This window comes from Rhinoraja longicauda, chromosome 13 (genome assembly GCF_053455715.1).
Source record: "Rhinoraja longicauda isolate Sanriku21f chromosome 13, sRhiLon1.1, whole genome shotgun sequence".
Taxonomy (NCBI): Eukaryota; Metazoa; Chordata; class Chondrichthyes; order Rajiformes; family Arhynchobatidae; genus Rhinoraja; species Rhinoraja longicauda.
Window position 1 is genome coordinate 1,496,790 of NC_135965.1, and position 24,727 is coordinate 1,521,516.

The window sequence follows — 24,727 nt, forward strand, 5'->3', positions numbered from 1 at the left end:
TATTGCTGTGTTTAGACAGCAATTCAGCGGTGTATTCATTTTGTTATGCTTGCGTGCAATATTCAACAGATTTCTCATCAGCATTGTGTTTTTTGCACCAATACTCATACCGTTGCTTAGCAACATAAATGCTTCAGCCAGTTTGCTATTTTAGTAGGTAGAAACAATTTAATTTGTTTAGTTGTTCAGATTGAGGCTCAAATCTTATTAAATCTAATATGTACATGGGGTTTCAGGTGACAGGCAATTTCTTCAAGAGCTTTGATGCAGAAATTACTTGTTGTTTGACATCACTAGGGGAGGTCACTTTGGTTAGGAGAATGTTTGGCAATTGGACAACAATCCTGCCTTCCTGGCAGCAGTCAGGATTGACAAAAGACAAGTTTTCATCCCGCAGGTAGACACACAATGCTGGTGTAACTCAGCGGATCAGGCAGCATCTCTGGAGAGAGGGATGGGTGACGTTTTAAGGGTCTCGACCCGGAACGTCACCCATTCCTTCTCTCCGGAGATGCTGCCTGTCCCGCTGAGTTCCTCGAGCTTTTTGTGTCTATCTTTAGTTTAAACCAGCATCTGCAGTTCGTTCCTTCCTGCACTTTTTCACACAAAGGGTGGTGGGTGAATGGAACAAGCTGCCAGAGGAGGCAGTTGAGGCAGGGACTATCCCAACGTCTAAGAAACAGTTAGACAGGTACATGGATAGGACAGGTTTGGAGGGACATGGGCCATTAGTTTTATGTTTTAATTTGAGAGATAGAGCGCGGAAACAGATCCTTCGGCCCACCGGGTCCGCGCCGATCAGCGATCCCCGCACATTAACACTATCCCACACACACTGGGGACAATTTTTACATTTATACCAAGTCAATTAACCTACAAACCTGCACGTCTTTGGAGTGTGGGAGGAAACCCGAAGATCTCGGAGAAAACCCACGCAGGTCACGGGGAGAACGTACAAACTCCGTACAGACAGCACCCATAGTCGGGATTGAACCCGGGTCTCTGGAGCTGCATTCGGTGTAAGGCAGCAACTCTACCGCTGCGCCACCGTGCGCCTCTTAAGTGTAGCTGGGACATATTGGCCGGTGTGGGCAAGTTGGGCCAAAGGGCCTGTTTCCACACTGTATCACTCTAGGACTCTGTAATACACCATTCTCAAATAACATTAAACATTTTGTTACTCCGGCATTTTGTGCCTACCTTCAATTTAAACCAGCATCTGCAGTTTTTTTTCCTACACAGTTTTCGTCCCGAATTGTTTCGACATAATTATGTCAACAATTTCTAGGATGCTTTCTAAAATGTGTTATCACAGTGGGAGTGCACTTCAGGAATGGAGATTGAAGTCATTGCCACTGCATTGCAGAAGCAATGACTTCAATCTCCATTCCTGAAGTGCACTCCCACTGTGATAACACATTTTAGAAAGCATCCTAGAAATTGTTGACATAATTATGTAACACTTCTCACAATCCTGACCGTGCATAAATTGTCATGAATAATTGGTTATACCACATCTGGAATGTTGGGGCCATGTTAATATGTTATTCACAAAATTATGAACCATATTATGCCCAACCCATTCATTGTGCCCATCTGTGGTGGTCCCATATGCCTGTGTTTGACCCATCCATATATATATATATATCTATATACAAAAACACTCGTTTGTTTGTTTGTTTGTTTGTTCCTGAACTACAGCCAAAATGGTACACGATAGCGCGACAATTTTAGGCCCACCTTACTCACCGTCGTCCCTTTGGTGATAATGGAAGAAGTTTCATTGAAATCGGTGTTATATTTTTAAAGTTATTCACATTTTAAAGTATAAATCTATCTCCTAGGGAGGGAGGGGGAGGGAGGGAGGATGAGGGAGGATAAGGGAGGATGGTTTGGGGGGAGGGGAAGGGGATGGGGAAGGGGGAGGGTAGGGGGTTAGGTGGGGAGGGGTGAGGAGGAAGGAAGGGGAGGGGGGGAGGACAGGGTGCTGCACCAATGCAGGAGAGGTTTGGGCCCAACGGGTCCACTGGTCTAGTATATTACTAAATCTCTCATCTTGTTTGTTTGTTAGTTTGATTGTATGCACCCAAAATACAGCCAAAATAGTACATGATAGCGCAACAATTTTAGGCCCACCTTACTCACCATTCGCCTGTGGTCTCAATTGATCACGTTTTCTTACATTTCAAAAGCAATTGAATTAATAAACTTTAATAAATGCGCTACCCCCCCGGAGGACCGGCGCCCGTCCCAGCATGCCCTGCGCCTGACTTTCCTCCCGTGGTGCAGCGCGGCGGCAGAGGGTCAAACAAGATGTCCGTCGCTGCCGAGCTGCCGCTGCAGGAGAGGTTTGCACCCAAGGGGTCCACGGCTCGCGATAGCCGACGCGATGGCCGCCCGGGTCCGGGGTGAGTGGCTCTCTCTCCCCTTTCCTCTCCCCCCTCACCCGCTCACGGCCCCGGGGGAGACAGGTACACGGGTCGTCAGTTGGGGGAAGGTGGACGGGCCCACAGGAGAGGCTTGCACCCAATGGGTGCACACCAGTCTGGTATCCTAAATCCTTCCTACCCAAATGTCTTTAAAATGTTGTTCCTCTACCTGCCTCAACTACTTCCTCTGGCATCTCATTCCATACGTGTAGCACCTCTGTTTGGAAGAGATCAACCCCCCAATTTCCTGTTGAACATTCCTGCTCCCACCTTAATGCTGTCTAATTATTGATTCCCCTACTCCTCATGATTTTATGCACCTCTACAAGATCACTCTTCTGCCTCCTGCTCGCCAAGGAATTATAAAGTCCCATTCTGCCAAGCCTCTCCCTGCAATTCAATCCATTAAGTCCTGGCAACATTCACGTAAATCTTTTCTGTGCCCTTTCCAGCACGATGGCATCGTTGCTGTAGCACAGTGACCAAAAGCCAACTTAGTGCTGCAAGTGCGGCCTCACCAATCACTGCAGAATTTCCCATTGGGACTATGTTGCAAACCAGCGGCACAGTGGTGCAGCGGGTAGAGCCGCTGCCTCACAGCGCCAGAGATCTGAGTCCGATCCTGACCTTGGCTGCTGCCTGCATAGTTTGCACTTCTTCCCTGTGCCTGCGTGGGTTACAGCCGAATCCCAAAAACACGCGGGTTTGTAGATTAATCGGCTTCTGTTAAATTGTTCCAAATGTGTAGGGAGTGGATGCGAGAGTGGGGTAGCGTAGAATTAGCATGAAAGGGCGATCAATGGCCAGTGTGGACACGTTGGGCCAAAGGGCCTGTTTCCATGCTGTGTCTCTGAACTAGGGTTGCCAACTATCTCACCCCCAAATACGGGACAAGGTGACGTCACCGCCCCACGTCATCTCACCCAGCCAGCGGCCACGTGCTCCCGCTCCACCAATGGCGGCCGCCCGGGCCAGGAAGCGGGTTGCAATGCAACCGCCGTTAGGCGAACACACTCGGCCCCGCTCCCCGGCGAACACACTCCGTTGGCCTACACTTTCCCGGCCGACAGCGGCCCGCGGGCCTAATACGGGACAAGGGCAGTCCTGTACGGGACAAACCAATGTTGCCCAAAATACAGGCTGTCCCAGCTAACACGGGACAGTTGGCAACTGATCTAAACTAACCTTGCATGGAATGCTCTTACCGATTTCACTTCCAGATGGTCTAACCTTGATTTAAAACTGTGCCATGCTAAAATAATTATGAACAAGCTCAGACACAGTAAAGAAAATGTATAATAGTGCATGGGATGAACTCAGGGTCGTGATTTTGCTCTTGCCATTAATTAATACAATCAATTTTATTGACCTCAAACAGTGAGAGCAGCTTTGTTTTTATATATCACTTCACGTTGAAATATTCTTTACAGGAAGTATAACATCCGTGTGGAAGATATCATGGTGAGGGACATCCGATTCGTCATTGTAAACTGCATGTACAGAGATCTCCAGGAGCTCCTTCACAGCACCAAACTCAAACACCTGCCCCTTGTTGAATCAGCAGGTAAGGAGACGGGCAGCTTTGAATCACTTGTGTGTCAGGACCAAGAATTAGAGAAATTTCACTCTGCTGAAAGAAGCAAACTTTGTTTGACTCATAGAGACACAAAGCTGGAGTAACTCAGCGGGTCAGGCAGCATCTCTGGAGAGAAGGAATGGGTGACGTTTCGGCTCGAGACCCTTCTTCAGACCCAGAACGTCACCCATTCCTTCTCTCCAGAGATGCTGCCTGTCCCGCTGAGTTCCTCCAGCGTTTTGTGTCTATCTTTGGTTTAAACCAGCATCTGCGGTTCCTTCCTGCACATTTTGTTTGAATCATGATGGATTTAACTATTTTTCCAATTGTCAGACTTGCTTTGCTTTGAGTTCCTTTAAGAACCATGAAGCATTTCTGTGACTGACTCACCTTGGTGCTGACAGAGGACAAAAAAAGATAAAGAACAGGATTTTCATTTGAAAGAAATAAGAACGGGCAAACAGGATATTTTAATTGAAGTATGTAAAGAAAGTGTTTTTTCTATGAAAATCAATTCCTGAACTATTTTGTACAACAGGTCAGTGCGGTGTTAGTTTCTGGTGTTATTAGGTAGCATCAGCATTTAGTGTCCATCGCAATGGCCTTGCAAAACTGATGGTGGCCTTTCCCTTCCCCCTGACTCAGTCTGAAGAAGGCTCTCGTTACCCATTCCTTTTCTCCAATGATGCTGAGCTACTGTACCTTAGGTGTGACCACCTCTCTATGACTTCCTCACACACCCAGAGTAGCCTGAGGTCGTCCAGCCACAGTTCCAGTTTCCTAACACGGTCTTGAAGGTGTTGCACCTGGACCCACCTCCTGGAGATGTAGTCCTGCACATCTTAGAAACAGAAACATAGAAAGTAGGTGCAGGAGTAGGCCATTCAGCCCTTCGAGCCTGCACCACCATTCAATATGATCATGGCTGATCATCCAACTCAGTATCCTGTACCTGCCTTCTCTCCATACCCCCTGATCCCTTTAGCCACAAGGGCCACATCTAACTCCCTCTTAAATATAGCCAATGAACTGGCCTCAACTACCTTCTGTGGCAGAGAATTCCACAGATTCACCACTCTCTGTGTGAAAAAAAACGTTCTCATCTCGGTCCTAAAAGACTTCCCCCTTATCCTTAAACTGTGACCCCTTGTTCTGGACTTCCCCAACATCGGGAACAATCTTCCTGTCCAAGCCTGTCCAACCCCTTGAATTTTGTAAGTTTCTATAAGATCCCCCCTCAATCTTCTAAATTCCAGTGAGTACAAGCCGAGTCTATCCAGCCTTTCTTCATATGAAAGGAGGTCTTCCTGAGCTCCCACATTCCACAGGCCAAGCACGTCACTGCACTGGCCTCCATCTCTCCTCTACCCACGCCATGTTGCACTCCAAAACAAACAACAAGTGGCTGACCAAACCTCATCCCGAAGCCTCCTCTCACCAAAGCCCCAGGAGCCTAAGCCTCAATGGACCGCTCTAACTGTGGTCAGCTGGCCTTCCTTTGTTGGTAGCTGTTCATTAGCCAATTTCCCCAGCTGTGACGCTTGCAAACCCCCACAGACCCTCACCACCTCTGAGATTTGCCTTTGAAACACTTCCACTCTCGCTGCAAACCTCAACAGATGAGGCCCACATGGCCACACATTTACTGCTGACACTGTTTACTCGAAGTAAAATGGAGATAATACCAACTCCAGCAGATAGTATAAAACAGCAATTTATGAGTTTGGATGCCTACAATCCACTGTATATGTAACTTGCAAACATCTACACCATAGATCAAATACTGTAAACACCAGAGATCAATATTGGGTGTTTCTACGCATTCACAGAAACATGAAGTTATTCCCCAGAGCTGAGACTGAGTTATTCCTGGCTACTTTGTTATCTTCAGCATTGTTAACAGCAGAGATCCCTCAGCAATAGCAAAATAATTAGAGCACAAATATTGAAATTTCATCCATATGTTTTACGATTGTTTTTGTGTTTCTTTTTTTGATTTTCTTCGTTTTAGCTGTTGAGTGCCGGGAGCAATTTAAAGTTATTTGATGTCAGTACTATGCAAGTGAAAAAAAAATAATTGGTGACAAGAGAGTTGTGATTTACTGTTGTCTGAAAGCAGCAGTAATTAACACAGCATACATTTGAATTGAATAACGAGAACCTAATTGAGAACACACAAGATCTTGAACTGTGCAAAGTTCAAGATCAGTGGGATTTACATTTTGAACTGTTATTAGGCTGTGTGCTTTTTTCTCTACAATTAAAATCTTTCTGAAGTGAGTAGGTAGAATTTGATTCTGGCAAATTTAGCACTCAGTTTAGTTTAGTTTAGTTTAGTTTAGAGATACAGTGCGGAAACAGGCCCTTTCAGCCCACCAGGTCCGCGCCAACCAGCGATCCCCGCACATTAACACTATCCTGCACCCACTAGGGACAATTTTTTTTTACATTTCCCAAGCCAATTAACCTAAAAACCTGTACGTCTTTGGAGTGTGGGAGGAAACCAAAGATCTCGGAGAAAACCCACGCAGGTCACTGGGAAAATGTACAAACTCCGCACAGACGGCACCCGTAGTCGGGATGGAACCCGGGTCTCCGGCGCTGTATTCGCTGTAAGGCAGCAACTCTACCGCTGTGCCACCGTGACGCCCTAACTTGGAGAAAGAAACGACAGCTTGGAGAAAGAAGCGACATTGGGAAATGGCAATACAAGCAACCATCAGTGTTAATAAACCCTGAGCACATTCGAGAGAATGCAGCAATGGCATAGAGAGGTGGGTCATAGAGACCACACTCAGAACTCCAGAAAATCCTTGAGTTGCTGGGATTGTCTGAGAGACGTTTGGACATCAAATGTGGTGACCATAGAACATAGAACAGTAGGTTTTTATTCACAAAATGCTGGAGTAACTCAGCAGGTCAGGCAGCATCTCGGGAGAGAAGGAATGGGTGACGTTTCGGGTCGAGACCCTTCTTCAGACTTAGAACAGTAGAACAGGCCCTTCAGCCCACAATTAAGGCACAAATTCTCAAACCATTCCACTTTTCGGTCAAGACCCTTCTTAAAAGTGTATAGTTTTGCTGCCAGATTATATACAGCATAGTGCCTCTGACATTAATTTAATGTTATGCCAGGAATGGAAACCCACTTTTACCAGAGGGCCAATGTGCTAAACCTCTGATTTAACCCTGAATCAGAATTGATTGTCTGGTCAGATAGTGGGGTGGAGAGAACATGGCAATTAGAAAGCTCCGATTGTGCTACAGACAATAAGTTCTGTATGATTCCAGCCACCAAACAACAACTCCATTCCACTTACAGACCGCCCATCCACAGCAAGCTAGAAGTAGCCATGATCTTGTAGACTTTCTGACACTTCAAGTAGTTGGTGGCCACAAACTGATATGAAAACAAGATTGCAACATGTTCAGGACATAGGGTTATTTATGCACTGTGAAATTAAAGTGCATATTCCATCTTTGATTTCTCTTTCCCTTTGTAAGTGTTTATCCTGTTCCAATGGGTATTCATTTAACACCACCATTAACTCACCTGAATAGACAATAGACAATAGGTGCAGGAGTAGGCCATTCAGCCCTTCGAGCCAGCACCACCATTCAATGCGATCATGGCTGATCACTCTCAATCAGTACCCCGTTCCTGCCTTCTCCCCATACCCCCTCACTCCGCTATCCTTAAGAGCTCTATCCAGCTCTCTCTTGAAAGCATCCAACGAACTGGCCTCCACTGCCTTCTGAGGCAGAGAATTCCACACCTTCACCACTCTCTGACTGAAAAAGTTCTTCCTCATCTCCGTTCTAAATGAATAGATTCACACCAAAGATAACATGACATTCCTTAACATAAAATACCTTTAAAATATTTGGCCTTTCCACTTCTTATTTTCTCCCTTCCTGCTGCTTTTTTGAGTTTATACCATTACAGCTTATTGTCACGTGTACCGAGGTACAGTGAAAAGCATTTGTTGCGTGTTATCCAGTCAGCGGAAAGACAGTACATGACTGCAATCGAGCCGTCCACAGTGTATCTGTAGAAATAGAGATATAAAAGTGTGGATATAATATGTGATTGTAGATCTGCTGCTGTGGCTAGCAAGCAAATAGTTGCCTGGGTTGGGCACCATATTGTTTCAACATACCTTGTTTGCAACATTGTCCATTTTCATATCATCATATCATATATATACAGCCGGAAACAGGCCTTTTCGGCCCTCCAAGTCCGTGCCGCCCAGCGATCCCCGCACATTAACACTATCCTACACCCACTAGGGACAATTTTTACATTTACCCAGCCAATTAACCTACATACCTGTACATCTTTGGAGTGTGGGAGGAAACCGAAGATCTCGGAGAAAACCCACGCAGGTCACGGGGAGAACGTACAAACTCCTTACAGTGCAGCACCCGTAGTCAGGATCGAACCTGAGTCTCCGGCGCTGCATTCGCTGTAAAGCAGCAACTCTACCGCTGCGCTACCGTGTTTCCCCTTTTCCCGGATCTGTGCTGGCATCTTGATTTGGCTTTCCAACAGTTCAGTATTCAGACGAAAAATTGAGGGCCGGCAAAAATTAACAGACTCAGCAAATTGAGAGTCAACAGTTGTCACTAGTGTGAGATATGCAAGATAATAGGCATACATAATTTGTTTGAGTGAGTGTCATTTAAAATGACCTTTACCACAGTAGGCTGCCAATTCATACTCTCTTACTACAAGTCTTCCTGTCTCCGACTACATCCTATCTTTGTCCCGCCCCTCCCCTGACATCAGTCTGAAGAAGGGTCTCAACCTGAAACGTCACCCATTCCTTCTCTCCAGAGATGCTGCCTGACCCGCTGAGTTACTCCAGCATTTTGTGTCTACCTTCGATTTGTACCAGCATTAGCACCAGTACCTTTTTTATTCGTGCATGGACAAGTTCCTCCTATCCAGAGAAGCTACCTGTCCTCCTGAGTTACTCCAGCATTTTGTGTCTGTCTTCGCTGCAAACCAGCATCTGCAGTTCCTTCCTATGCGGTTCTATGGTCACCTTTGAATGATGTACACTATGCAATGCAGAGGTGTTCCTGACTTGTCACTCTCCCATGACGGGTCGTGTACACTAATTATTATGCAGTGTACGGTTTATCCAACCAGCAAGTCACTGTGTAACTATTGACGAGTATCACTGTGCTTGAACATGCATTCTGGTTTTCCATTCTGAACATTGTGCTGCAGTGTCAAAGCTTTTCACCTTTATGTAATAACTCGAAAGCTCTCTGAACAATATGGCTGATTGAAATAACCTCTGTTTTCTTTTTGTCCAACCTCTGGATTATGTCAGCAAAGCAAATGTGAAGGCATGAATCCAGGTGCGTGTAATTGCCTGTCTCTAGCAGGTGTAGATCGGTCAAACTAATAGAGAGTAGTATTGTGGTGAATTGATGGGTGGATATCAGCAATTCTGGTTTACATTGAGTACTGACTTGATATCTATAAGTAGTTAACGTGGGCTGATTACACCCTTAGATTCCATGATCCTGCTGGGCTCCATTGAAAGGAACCAGCTGCAAGCCCTTATTGATAATCAACTGAGCAGACAAAGGAGAATGGACTACCTTCGACAGAAAGCTCAGACTGAGGAGAAGGTGGATCCGGGCTCGCTCAGAATTATTGATGAAGGAAGCAAAGATGCACATGATTCTGGAGTCAGGTTTGAGGTGAGCAATTGGACCCACACAGTGAAACAACCTAATCACTGAGCGATAGTCCACTATTTTCACAATCTTGAACTGTACTGAATCAAATGTACTGTTTAACTTGCTTTTACCAATTACCATTGAAATCTGAAGAAGGGTCTCGACCCAAAACATCACCCATTCCTTCTCTCCAGAGATGCTGCCTGGCCCACTGAGTTACTCCAGCATATACCCACTAGGGACAATTTTTTTTACATTTACCAAGCCAATTAACCTGCATGTCTTTGGAGTGTGGGAGGAAACCGAAGATCTTGGAGAAAACCCATGCAGGTCACGGGGAGAACGTACAAACTCCACACAGACAGCACCCGTAGTCGGGATGGAACCCGGGTCTCCGGCGCTGCATTCGCTGTAAGGCAGCAACTCTATCACTGTGCTACCATGCCACCCTAAATCTTTTCTTGAAGTCCAGTCATCAATATAAAGACATAAATCCTGTTATCCCCATCAAGAGAGCAGGCTTCCAAACCTATCACATTGCATTTAAGACCAAACAAGCAAAGCCTTTGAGTTTCACCAGGCTCAAATCCTGTATGCGTAGGAAGGAACTGCAGATGCTGGTTTACACCGAAGATAGACACAGAGTGCTGGAGTAACTCAGTGGGACAGGCAGCATCTCTGGACAGAAGGAATGGGTGATGTTTTGGGTTGAGACCCTTCTTCTGACTGAGAATCAGGGGAGAGAGAGACACAGAGATATGGAAGGGTACAGTGTGGAAAGGAGACATCAAAGGGGACGAAAATAAAATAAAATGTAGAATAGATCATTGTTAGCTCGGGGAAGTTGACAACGAAGCATACAAAGATAACATTTAATCAGGGGGACAGTCAGACTGGTCGGAGAACTAGGGTGGGGGAGGGGAGCGAGAGGGAAAGCAAGGGTTACTTGAAGTTAGAGAAGTCAATGTTCATACCGCTGGGGTGTAAGCTACCCAAGCAAAATATCAGGTGCTGTTCCTCCAATTTACGCTGGGCAATGGAGGAGGCCCGGGACAGAATGATCAGTATGGGAGGGGGAGTTGAAGTGTTTGGCAACCGGGAGATCAGGTAGGTTTAGGCGGACTGAGCGGAGGTGTTCAGCTAAACGATCGCCGAGCCTGCGTTTGGTCTCGCCGATATCAAGAGCTGGATGGTTTAAGACTAAATCCCAACAGAATGTGGGCCATATGGTCACTTAATGCATACGTGACAAATCATAACCTCCTTTTAGTCAATCAATACATCACCTAGATTAAACAATGGGTGGTATCATCACATCGTGCCTTCAATGTAAATTGGAAAGATAAAACTCCTTTCCAAATAAATCAAATTTTTAATTCAGTTTTAGTTTAGAGATACAGCACGGAAACAGGCCCTTCGGCCCACTGGGTCCGCGCCGACCAGCGATCCCTGCACATTAACACTATCCTACACCCACTAGGGACAATTTTTACATTCACCAAGCCAATTAACCTGCATGCCTGCATGTCTTTGGAGTGTGGGAGGAAACCGAAGATCTCGGAGCAAACCCACGCAGGTCACGGGGAGAACGTACAAACTCCGTACAGACAGCGCCCGTAGTCGGGATGGAACCCGGGTCTCCGGCGCTACATTCGCTGTAAGGCAGCAACTCTACCGCTGCGCCACTGTGCCGCACAAATATTGGCTTACAATCTTCAAACTTAATTTATAAATTTGCTGCAGTCATATGTACGTGGAATAGTGACGATGTGGATTCTTTGGAAACCATTCTTTGGTCGGCATAGTTGTGGAGCTGTAGAGTCGCCAGAGACGAGGGTTTGATCCCGACCACGGGTGCTGACTAAACAAAGTTTGTACGTTCTCCCTGGAACCATGTGAGTTTTCTCCGGGTGCTACGATTTCCTCCTACATTCCCAAAATGGGCGGGTTTGTAGGTGAATTGGCTTCTGTAAATTATCCCTAGTGTGTGGGATGGAACTAGTGTACGGGGGGTCGCTGGTTGGCACGGACTCGGTGGGCCGAAGGGCCTGTTTCCACGCTGTGTCTCTAAACTAAGCTAAACATTACGTTAGGTCACAGGACCAGATTTACAGGATTGGTCTTTCAAATGATGCTTCAATAACTGGGGCATTTTTGAACATTTTATTTTTTTCTCTTCAGATTGGGACTGAGGAATCTTCATTTTCTCCAAGTCGAAATGGATCGCAGAAGCCACTGAAGCCAGCATTGAAGCGGGTTCCAAGCTGTGCACATGAGATGCCGGGTATGTATAAATGGCAGATGGATAAGAGATACAAATGATAAAGTTCTCGCATAACGAAATGTAACTATTTAAAACAGTTCATTGGCTGGAGGAGTTTGGATGCCTCCAAATGCTTGCACTTTGAGGACGTATACAAAATCATGAGAGGAATAGATCGGGTAGATGCACAAAGTCTTTTACCCAGAGTAGGGGAATCAAAAACCGGAGGACATAGGTTCAAGGTGAAGGGGACAAGGTTTAATAGGAATCCGAGGGGTAACCTTTTCACACAGAGGGTGGTGGGTGTATGGAACAAGCTGCCAGAGGAGGTGGTTGAGGCTGGGACTATCCCATCGTTTAAGAAACAGTTGGACAGGTACATGGATCGGACAGGTTTGGAGGGTTATTGACCAAGCGCAGGCAAGTGGGACTAGTCAAGTCAAGTCAAGTCAATTTTATTTGTATAGCACATTTAAAAACAACCCATGTTGACCAAAGTGCTGTACATCTGAATGAAAAAAAAATGAAACATACAGTAGCACGCAAACAGTTCACAGCGCCTCCTCAATGAGCCTCAAACGCTAGGGAGTAGAAATAGGTTTTGAGCCTGGATTTAAAGGAGTCGATGGAGGGGGCAGTTCTGATGGGGAGAGGGATGCTGTTCCACAGTCTAGGAGCTGCAACCGCAAAAGCGCGGTCACCCCTGAGCTTAAGCCTAGACCGCGGGATAGTGAGTAGCCCCAAGTCGGCCGACCTGAGGGACCTGGAGTTAGAGAGGGGGGTTAGAAGATTTTTGATGTAGGGGGGGGAATGTCCATTTAGGGCTTTATACGTGAATAGGAGGAGCTTGAAGTTGATTCTGTACCGTACAGGGAGTCAGTGGAGAGAGGCCAGAATCGGGGTGATGTGGTCCCTTTTACGGGTACCCGTCAGGAGTCTCGCTGCGGCGTTTTGGACCAGTTGCAGGCGGGACAGGGAAGATTGGCTGATCCCAGTGTATAGGGAGTTGCAGTCGTCTAGGCGGGAGGAAATGAAAGCGTGAATGATTTTTTCTGTGTCGTCGAATTGGAGGAAAGGTTTGATTTTAGCTATGGTTCGAAGCTGGCTTTTACCACAGCGTTGACTTGCTTATCAAATTTTAATGCAGAGTCAAATATCATGCCGAGGTTTTTGACATGCGGTTTGACTAGGCAGGATAGACTTCCAAGACTGCCTGTTATCGATTTGATGGAGTCGGGGGGGGGGGGGGGGGGGGGGGCCGAATAGGATGACCTTAGACTTGCTCTCATTTAATTGGAGGAAGTTCTGTGCCATCCAACATTTTATGTCCTCAAGGCAGTGTGAGAGGCTGTTTAAATTTGACTGGTTGTTGGGTTTCAGGGGGAGGTAAAGCTGAGTGTCATCGGCATAGCAGTGGAAAGAAATGCCGTGCCTTTGAATGATTTGGCCAAGGGGGAGCATATATAGAGAGAAGAGAATGGGGCCTAGGATGGAGCCTTGTGGAACTCCGCAGGAGAGGCTAGCTGGAGCAGAGGAATAACTGCCTATGTTGATGGCGAAACTCCTATCTTTGAGGTACGAAGCGAACCAGCTCAGGGCAGTGCCATCAATGCCAACCGCGTACCGGAGACGGTCAATAAGGATGGTGTGGTCCACTGTATCGAACGCTGCGCTGAGGTCGAGAAGGAGCAGGATTGCACAGTCGCCGGTGTCGATGGCGAGAAGCAGGTCGTTGTGTACCTTCAACAAGGCAGACTCTGTGCTGTGGTGGGCTCTGAAACCTGACTGGAAACTTTCCAGGATGGTGTATTGGTGCAGGTAGGGCACTAATTGGGTTAGAATTGCCTTTTCAAGGACTTTTGACAGGAATGGCAGTTTGGAAATGGGTCTGTAGTTGCTAGGCAAGGTGGGGTCTAGGTTAGGTTTTTTCAGTAGGGGCTGGACCACCGCGTGCTTGAAACTGGTTGGAACAGTGCCAGTGGCCAGAGAACTGTTGATAATAGAGAGGATGCTGGGACCGGCTATTGCAATGACATCCTTCAGAAGGGCAGTGGGGGCAGGATCAAGGGGGCAGGTTGCAGGTTTCATAGCGGAGACAAGCTTTGCAAGGGAGGATAGAGTGACGGGTTGGAAGCAGTCCAATTTAGATGAACAGACTAGTGAGACAGCTAGGTCACGGGTGGGAGGGGAAATGTTCATTCTAATGTTCTCAACTTTGTTGGTGAAAAATTTAGCGAATTCTTCGCACTTAGCAGGGGACCCAACTAAGCTGGTACTGGGGGTGGGACATATGACAGAGGTAATTGTTCTAAATAGGACCTTGGAGTTATGAGAGTTTTTGGAAATAAGGTCGGAGAAGTATTGTGCTCTAGCAGACTTTACTGCTTCCTGGTATTTGAGAAGATTGTTTCTCAGAATTTCGAAGGAAATTTGAAGCTTGTCACATTTCCACCTCCTTTCTGATTTTCTGCACTCCCTTCTTAGGGCTTTGGTGGTGTCATTGAGCCACGGCCGACCTTTGGGCTTAGGCTTTTTCATTTTAAGGGGAGCGATAGAATCCAGGGTAGCTGGGACATTGTTGGCCGGTGTGGGCAAGTTTGGCCGAAGGGCCTGTTTCCACACTGTGTCAATCTATGTCTCTTTGACTCTATGTCGTGTGCTAATAGTGACACAAACTGCTGATTTCTTTGTTACATTGAAAATTATGTGAATCAATTAACTAGGTCACATTCTGCAACTTGATTTTCTAATTGAATGTGACCACCTCCTTCTTATTCCTATATTCCACCCACCCATACACACTGGATGTTCCCCCATCAATGTCCCCTCCTAGTCTCAACAATTTGATTTTCTGTTCAGTAATCTTGTACATTTATAAAAGTCATTTTATTTCAGAATATTAGTTTAGTTTAGAGATACTGCGCGGAAACAGGCCCTTTCGGCCCACCGGGTCCGCACCGACCAGCGATCCCCACACATCAACACTATCCTACCCACACTAGGAACAATTCTTTTTTAACATTTACCAAGCCAATTAACCTTCTTTGGAGTGTGGGAGGAAACCGAAGATCTCGGAGAAAACCCACGCAGGTCACGGGGAGAACGTACAAACTCCGTACAGACAGCACCCGTAGTCGGGATGGAACCCGGGTCTCCGGCGCTGCATTCGCTGCGCCACCGTGCCGCCCTTTAAATCTTTAATACCTCGAAATAAAAATCTTTAATCTCTGACCACCTTGAAAGCTACTGCATGGAAGCCTGTGCAAAGTTCAAAGAAGTGTGTCTGCAGTTGTTTCTCTTTTACCAATAATTTATTTCAGCTCTTGTATCAAAATTTCTCATGAATATTACAAAGTCAAAGCATGTCAAAATGTGATTGCCCTCCACTCCTGGTGGAGGCTTTAGACTGGTATAACTACAGCAGGCCAACATCGTAGCTTAAACCTATATAAGAACAGTTTAAAATACAAAGATATTGTCAAAATATCTGACTGTAAAATAAGACTTGAATTGCAACTGCATGTCTTGGTTCATTGGCCCGTTTCACTAAAGAACTAAACATGCTCTTCTTGATTGTGTGTGCAAATTGCCATAGAAGATATATTAAAATGGATTGATAATCTGGTTTTGACCATGTAACTGGACAGAAACATAGAAACTAGGTGCAGGAGGAGCCCATTTGGTCCTTCGAGCCAGCACTGCCATTCATTGTGATTACGGCTGATCATCCACAATCAGTAACCCGTGCCTGCCTTCTCCCCATATCCCTTGATTCCACTAGCTCCTATAGCTCTATCGAACTCTCTTATAAATTCATTCAGTGAATTGGCCTCCACTGCCCTCTGTGACAGAGAATTCCACAAATTCACAACTCTCTGGGTGAAAAAGTTTTTTCTCACCTCAGTTTTAAATGGCCTCCCCTTTATTTGTCGACTGTGGCCCCTGGTGCTGGACTCCCAGTGGGGTTCTGAGCAAAGGTGGACCCCTGGTAGCTCTGCTCAGCTGATTGTGCTCCACTGATGGACTCCATGTGGATTCCAACAGACAAGTGCAAAGGACTGCACATTGTGCAGCACTTAGGCTGGGAATTCAGACTCGTTGGTCTACCTCAGCACAACCTGGCATGTCCCAATTACTTCAATAGAAAATAAAGGCTTCAGAGAGAAGATCACAAATTAATGTTTAAGGTCAAAAGTGATAGGTGCAGAATTAGGCCATTCGGCCCATCAAGTCTACTCCACCATTCAATCCCCGTGACCTGCGTGGACTTTCTCCGAGATCTTCGGTTTCCTCCCACACTCCAAAGACATACAGGTATGTAGGTTAATTGGCTTGGTACATGTAAAAATTGTCCCGCGTGTGTGTTGGATAGTGCTAATGTGTGGGGATCTCTGGTCGGCACAGACCAGTGGACCGAAGGACCTGTTTCCACGCTGTATCTCTAAACTAAACTAAAGTAAAAGTGGCTGATTAGGGAGTCAACACGGTTTTGTACGTGGGAGATCATGTCTCACGAATCTGGGGTTTTTGAGGAAGTAACCAAAAAAGGGTTGATGAAGGAAAAGCTATGAACATTGTCTATATGGATCTCAGCTTGATATGGTTCTGCATGGTAGGCTGCTCTGGAAGGGTTAGATTGAATGGGATCCAGGGAGAGCTGGCCAACTGGATAGAACATTGGCTGCATGGAAGGAAGCAGACGGCAATGGTGGAAGGGGAAGCAGAGGGCGGTGGTGGAAGGGGAAGCAGAGGGCGGTGGTGGAAGGAAGCAGAGGGAGATGGTGGAAGGAAGCAGAGGGAGATGGTGGAAGGAAGCAGAGGGAGATGGTGGAAGGGGAAGCAGAGGGCGGTGGTGGAAGCAGACGGCAATGGTGGAAGGGGAAGCAGAGGGCGGTGGTGGAAGGGGAAGCAGAGGGCGATGGTGGAAGCAGACGGCAATGGTGGAAGGAAGCAGAGGGCGATGGTGGAAGGGGAAGCAGAGGGCGATGGTGGAAACAGACGGCAATGGTGGAAGGGGAAGCAGAGGGCGGTGGTGGAAGGGGAAGCAGAGGGCGGTGGTGGAAGGGGAAGCAGAGGGCGGTGGTGGAAGGGGAAGCAGAGGGCGATGGTGGAAGGGGAAGCAGAGGGCGGTGGTGGAAGGAAGCAGAGGGAGATGGTGGAAGGAAGCAGAGGGAGATGGTGGAAGGGGAAGCAGAGGGCGATGGTGGAAGCAGATGGCAATGGTGGAAGGAAGCAGAGGGCGATGGTGGAAGGGGAAGCAGAGGGCGATGGTGGAAGCAGACGGCAATGGTGGAAGGGGAAGCAGAGGGCGATGGTGGAAGGGGAAGCAGAGGGCGGTGGTGGAAGGAAGCAGAGGGCATGGTGGAAGGGGAAGCAGAGGGTGATGGTGGAAGCAGACGGCAATGGTGGAAGGGGAAGCAGAGGGCGGTGGTGGAAGGGGAAGCAGAGGGCGGTGGTGGAAGGGGAAGCAGAGGGCGATGGTGGAAGGAAGCAGAGGGAGATAGTGGAAGGGGAAGCAGAGGGCGGTGGTGGAAGGAAGCAGAGGGAGATGGTGGAAGGGGAAGCAGAGGGCGGTGGTGGAAGGGGAAGCAGAGGGCGGTGGTGGAAGGAAGCAGAGGGAGATGGTGGAAGGGGAAGCAGAGGGCGGTGGTGGAAGGAAGCAGAGGGAGATGGTGGAAGGGGAAGCAGAGGGCGGTGGTGGAAGGAAGCAGAGGGCGATGGTGGAAGGGGAAGCAGAGGGCGATGGTGGAAGGGGAAGCAGAGGGCGGTGGTGGAAGGGGAAGCAGAGGGCGATGGTGGATGGGAGCAGAGGGCGATGGTGGAAGGGGAAGCAGAGGGCGTTGGTGGAAGGGGAAGCAGAGGGCGTTGGTGGAAGGGGAAGCAGAGGGCGTTGGTGGATGGGAGCAGAGGGCAATGGTGGAAGCAGAGGGCGATAGTGGAAGGGGAAGCAGAGGGTGATGGTGGAAAGAAGCAGAGGGTGATGGTGGATGGGAGCAGAGGGCGATGGTGGATGGGAGCAGAGGGCAATGGTGGAATGGGAAGCAGAGGGCGATGGTGGAAGGTTGTTTTTCAGATTGGAGACCTGTGAGTTGATTAGTAGGTTTGCAGATAACACTAAAGTGGTGGTAATGTAGACAGTGACGATGGTTATCAGAAATTGCAGTAGGATCTTGGTCAGTGGGGCAGGTGGGCTGAGAAATGGCAAATGGAGTTTAACGCAGAGAAGTGCAAGGTGCGGCATTTTGGAAAGTCAAACCAAGGCAGAAGGTGGGTTTGTGGAGGGGGGGGGAGGTGGGGAGGGGAGGGGGGGAGGGGGAAAGATGATCTGCTAATCAGCATGTAAACAAGCAACTGTGCAATATTAAAATGTGTTCACTAACTGAAGGTAGCTCTGAGTTCGTAGCATTTCATCCACCCTGAAGGAGAGTCTGGGGAAGGCATTTGCTTTGTAGATGGAAGATCTCTGCATTGTTTCTTGGTTGAGAAGTTCAAGTGCAGGAGCAAAGTCTGGGTGAATTGGACTTTCCTAAATCGGATCGTCCAAAGCCGAGGAACCCCTGCACATTGATTTACACAAGTTTAGATTTAGATTTTAGATTTAGAGATACAGCGCGGAAACAGGCCCTTCGGCCCACCGAATCCGCACCGCCCAGCGATCCCCTCACATTAACACTATCCTACACCCACTAGGGACAATTTTTACATTTGCCCAGCCAATTAACCTACAAACCTGCACGTCTTTGGAGTGTGGGAGGAAACCGAAGATCTCGGAGAAAACCCACGCAGGTCACGGGGAGAACGTACAAACTCCGTACAGACGGCGCCCGTAGTCAGGATCGAACCTGAGTCTCCGGCGCTGCATTCGCTGTAAGGCAGCAACTCTACCGCTGCGTCACCGTGCCGCATTGATAAAATATATTTTGTTTCATTTTTTTAGAATCTCAATGTTGGTTGAAAATAATAAATAAGCGATATTCGTAAGTCTTTGAATTGATCAATGAAATCTTAAGATTCATATAATGTTTATCATTGGATCAATCTATGAAAAAGCTCACTGTGATATTATAAATGTTTAGTTTAGAGATGCAATGTAGAAACAGGCCCTTCGGCCCACCGAGTCTGCACCAACCAGCGATCCCCGCACATTAACACTATCCTGCACACACTAGGGACAATTTACATTTATAACAAACCTGTACGTCTTTGGAGTGTGGGAGGAAACTGAAGATCTCGGAGAAAACCCACACAGGTCACGGGGAGAACGTACAAACTCCGTACAGACAGCACCCGAAGTCGGGATGGAACCCGGGTCTTTGGCTCTGTAAGGCAGTAGCTTTACCGCTGCACCACCGTGGTCACACATGGCGTGTGTGATTCACTTTTGTGTGATTTATGTTTGTATTCTTTGACATGTGCCCTGCAGTGGTTATAATATAACATATAACAACTACAGCATGGAAACAGGCCTGTCCGGCCCTACCAGTCCACGCCGACCATTCTCCCTGACCTAGTCTCATCTACCTGCACTCAGACCATAACCCTCCAATCCCCTCCTATCCATATACCTATCCAATTTACTCTTAAATAATAAAATCGAGCCAGCCTCCACCACTTCCACCGGAACTCCATTCCATACAGCCACAACAAGTGCCCAGAGATCAGATGGCTGTAAATCTGAGGCAAACTTTATTAATCTGAGCCAGCCAGTTGGGAATATGAAAGGGCAGCAAAACAATGAATCAGTTTCCGCAGCTCTCTGGAAAGAATCTTTGATTTTCTTCATGACTGCTCACAGTAGTACAGCTGAGATTTGGAACTAAATCGATGAGAGATCGTGGCTGCAAAGTTACATGATGCCCTGGTGCATTGCACTGTCCTGCCACTTCCATCGTTAACAAAGAATCCAACTGGATAATTCATAAAAGGACACAGTGCTGGAGTAACTCAGCGGGTCAGGCAGCATCTGTGGAGAACATGGATAGGTGACGTTTCACAGAGTGCTGGAGTAACTCAGCGGGTTAGGCAGCATCTGTGGAGAACATGGGTAGGTGACGTTACACAGAGTGCTGGAGTAACTCAGCGGGTCAGGCAGCATCTGTGGAGAACATGGATAGGTGACGTTTCACAGAGTGCTGGAGTAATTCAGCGGGTCAGGCAGCATCTGTGGAGAACATGGATAGGTGACGTTTCACAGAGTGCTGGAGTAACTCAGCGGGTCAGGCAGCATCTGTGGAGAACATGGATAGATGACGTTTTGAGTGGAGACCCTTCATCAGACCAGCGCTTTGTGTCCTTTTGTGTATTAACCAACATCTGCCGTTCTTTTGTTTCGAGCAGCTGAATGATGATCATTTTCCACATTATTTCCATGCCTGTCACGATCCATATATATGTTTAGTTTAGAGATGCATTGTGAAAACACGCCCACTGCATCTGCTCCGACCAGCAATCACCCGTTCACACTGGTGCTGTCTTACACACGAGGGACAATTTACAGAACCCAATTAACCTACAAACCCGCACATCCATGGAGTGTAGGAGGAAACCAGAGCACCCGGAGAAAACCCACGTGGTCACAGGGAGAACGGACAAACTCACAGCGCCCGCAGTCGGGATGGAACCCAGGTCTCTGGTGCTGTAAGGCAGCAACTCTACCACTGTACCACCCCTGCCATTTCCAATACCTAACCATCTTTTTTTTAAGATGCATGCAACTCAAAAATCTCTTGCATCCTGAGTGAAACTTAACAACCATTCTTGAGTCATTTTGCACCAGTCTAGAAACTTGACGGCTTGCTTTTGGCCATTGAATACCTTCCAATCCTGATGTACTCTGGGATACGAGGGGCGGTGTGATTCCAGATGCCTTGTTCCTTTCAGGATTATCCCCGGGATGGCGGGACTGTCATATGAGGAAAGATTGGAAAGACTGGGCTTGTATTCACTGGAGTTTAGAAGGATGAGAGGGGATCTAATAGAAACATTTAAAATTATAAAAGGACTGGACAAGCTAGATGCAGGAAAAATGTTCCCAATGTTGGGGGAGTCCAGAACCAGGGGCCACAGTCTAAGAAGAGGCCATTTAAAACTGAGGTGAGAAGAAACATTATCACCCAGAGAGTTGTGAATTTGTGGAATTCTCTGCCACAGAAGGCAGTGGAGGACAATTCACTGGATGAATTTCTAAGAGAGTTCGATAGAGCTCTAGGGGCTAGTGGAATCAAGGGATATGGGGAGAGGGCAGGCACGGGTTACTGATTGTGGATGATCAGCCATGATCACAATGAATGGAGGTGCTGGCTCGAAGGGCCAAATGGCCTCCTCCTGCACCTACTTTCTATGTTTCTATGTCGCCCTACTATGAATAAACCAGTTCTGAATCCGTACGACCCCCAAGTCACCGTGAATCCCGTGCTTAATCTTCTAGATGAGCCTGCCATGACGGACTTTTTTCAAAGGCCTTACTAAAATCCATGTATACAACATCCACTAACCTGTCTACATCAATCTCCTTTGTCAACTCCTCAAAAAACGCAATCAGTAGTAAGGTATGAGTGGCCAGGTACAAAGCCATCATTACTATCCCTAATTACGCCTGTCTCCTCCAAATGGGAGTAAATCCTACCCTAAAGAAACCTCCCGTGTGTATCCCTACCGCTTCTGTCAGCCTCACTGCCTTATATTGCCTGGATGCTCTCTACTTTCTTTCTTAAACAAAGGAACAGCATTGTCCATTCCCCAGTCGTCCGGGACCTCATCTGTGATGCTAGAGAAGAAACGAGGATCCTCGTCAAGGCCCCCACAACCTCCTCTCTTGCCTCCCTCAATAACCTGCGATAGATCCCATCAGACTAGCAACTTGGCGGCACGGTGGCGCAGCGGTAGAGTTGCTGCCTTACAGCGAATGCAGCGCCGGAGACCCGGGTTCCATCCCGACTACGGGTGCTGTCTGTACGGAGTTTGTACGTTCTCCCCGTGACCTGCGTGGGTTTTTTCCGAGATCTTCGGTTTGCTCCCACACTCCAAAGATGTACAGGTTTGTAGGTTAATTGGCTGGGCAAATGTAAAAATTGTCTCTAGTGGGTGTAGGATAGTGTTAGTGTGCGGGGATCGCTGGTCGGCGCGGACCCGGTGGGCCAAAAAGGCCTATTTTTCGCTGTTTCTCTAAACTAAACTAAAGTAAATCCACCTTAATGTTCTTCAAGATCCTCAGCACCATCTCCTCCTCGATCTCAAACTGCCCCAGCATATTTGTATTCTCCACACTGATCTCGCTCTGCTCCAAGTCCCTCTCCTCAGTGACTGCAGATGCAAAGAACATATTTCACACCTCTTCCACCTACGTCCTCCAACCACAGATACCCTCATTTATCCTTGACCAAGCATTGATAAAGCATTGTCCGAGCTTCTACACCCCCAGCTGTCAGAGGCTTCATCCCTTCACCTACCCTCTCAATTTAACAATTTTAGAGATCTCTGTGAGATCACTTTTCTTTCCACTGAAGACAAGAGAGAAGAGGCCCAGTCTGTTTAATCTCAGTTCAGCTGTTCAGTGTAGTTTATTGTCACGTGTACCGAGGTGAAAAGCTTTTGTTGCGTGCTATGCAGTCAGCGGAAAGACAATATATGATTACAATTGAGCCATTCATAATGTACAGATATATAAGAGGATAATGTAAGAAAATAACTGCAGATGCTGGTACAAATCGAAGGTATTTATTTCACAAAATGCTGGAGTAACTCAGCAGGTCAGGCAGCATCTCAGGAGAGAAGGAATGGGTGACGTTTCGCGTCGAAACCCTTCTTCATAAGAGGATAATGTTTAGTGCAAGGTAAAGCCAGTAAAGTCCGATCAAGGATAGTCTGTGGGTCACCAGTGAGATAGATGGTAGTTCAGGACTGCTCTCTGGTTGTGGTGGGATGGTTCAGTTGCCTGATAACTGCTGGGAAGAAACTGTCCCTGAATCTGGAGGTGTGTGTTTTCACACTTCTGTACCTTTTGCCTGAAGGGAGAGGGAAGAATCTCTTTGTAGGAGTAAAGCACCGCTCATCCTTCTAAACGCCAGCGAGTACAGGCCCAGTGCTGACAAACGCTCATCATAGGTTAACCTACTCATTCCTGGGATCATTGGCATATCCTTTGGGCATCAGCTGTGGTATATTTGGAGCACAAATCCCCCGACAATGATGGCCAACAGACAATTTGCCTTTCTAGTTGGTGATACCCGAGTCCGTCTGGTCCGACCAGAGTAGTTGGGACAAATACCTGCAGTGCCACTTCCCACACACTACTCCCAAAGGCAACAAACGGCAATGAAGGAGTGTCACAGAGTCATAGAGTGATACAGTGTGGAAACAGGCCCTTCATAGAGTCACAGAGTGATACAGTGTGGAAACAGGCCCTTCATAGAGTGATACAGTGTGGAAACAGGCCCTTCATAGAGTCACAGAGTGATACAGTGTGGAAACAGGCCCTTCATAGAGTCACAAAGTGATACAGTGTGGAAACAGGCCCTTCATAGAGTCATAGAGTGATACAGTGTGGAAACAGGCCCTTCGGCCCAACTCACCCACACTGGCCAACAATGTCCCAGCTACCCTAGTCCCACTTGCCTGCGCTTGGTCCATAACCCTCCAAACCTGTCCTATCCATGTGCCTGTCCAACTGTTTCTTAAACGATGGGATAGTCCCAGCCTCAACTACCTCCTCTGGCAGCTTGTTCCATACACCCACCCCCCTCTGTGTGAAAAAGCTACCCCTCGGATTCCTATTAAATCTTTTCCCCTTCAGCTTGAGCCTATGTCCTCTGGTCCTCGATTCCCCTACTCTGGGTAAAAGACTCTGTGCATCTACCCGATCTAGTCCTCTCATGGTGCAGGTGTATGTTTAAAAGTGTGGATAGGATGCAACATCCAGTAGGCATCCTCCTCTTGTTCAGCTCCGAGGCATTGGATAAGTGTAGTTGGTAAAGGTAAGTAGGTCATGCCCCTGATTTGTGACTTGCAGATGGCAGGAAGGCTATGTGGTGCCAGGAAATAATCACTTGCCTCAGGATATCCAGCCTGCTTTTGTAGCCACTGTATAAAAATAGCCTTTCCATTTGAATTCCTCTGCTTGTGTTGATTCTTAGAACGTTGGTACCATCTCATAATTGGCAACACCACTGAAAGTAAAGAGAGGTGATAACATGGTGCCTTGTCGGACATGGTCATTGTGTGGCACTCTTGTGCCAATGAACAGCAGAGCATGTGAGCAGTTTTGGGCACCATCTCTGTGGAAGGATGTGCTGCCTCTGGAGAGGGTCCAGAGGAGGTTTACAAGAATGATCCCAGGAATGAGTGTCAAGTCAAGTCAAGTCAATTTTATTTGTATAGCACATTTAAAAACAACCCACGTTGACCAAAGTGCTGTACATCAGTTCAGGTACTAAGAAACGAACATACAATGGCACACAAACATAACAGCACATAAATAAATAGTTCACAGCCCCCTCAGAGGGCCTCAAATGCTAGGGAGTAGAAATAGGTTTTGAGCCTGGACTTAAAGGAGTCGATGGAGGGGGCAGTTCTGATGGGGAGAGGGATGCTGTTCCACAGTCTAGGAGCTGCAACCGCAAAAGCGCGGTCACCCCTGAGCTTAAGCCTAGACCGCGGGATATTGAGTAGCCCCAAGTCGGCCGACCTGAGGGACCTGGAGATAGAGTGGTGGGTTCGAAGATTTTTGATATGGGGGGGGGGCAAGCCCGTTTAGGGCTTTGTATG

The 24,727-nt window shown here is 47.4% G+C and overlaps 1 protein-coding gene across 3 annotated transcripts in view; it reads left to right on the plus strand.

Moving 5' to 3' along the window:
* Positions 1-24,727, plus strand: part of LOC144599376 (chloride channel protein 2-like) — a 406,358-nt gene that overhangs the window by 325,478 nt on the left and 56,153 nt on the right. For all 3 annotated transcript variants that reach the window (XM_078410172.1, XM_078410174.1, XM_078410173.1), the window contains exons 16-18: positions 3,860-3,993; positions 9,533-9,723; positions 11,884-11,986. In XM_078410172.1, coding sequence (XP_078266298.1) covers positions 3,860-3,993; positions 9,533-9,723; positions 11,884-11,986 — 428 coding nt within the window. The remainder of the gene's footprint in view (positions 1-3,859; positions 3,994-9,532; positions 9,724-11,883; positions 11,987-24,727) is intronic.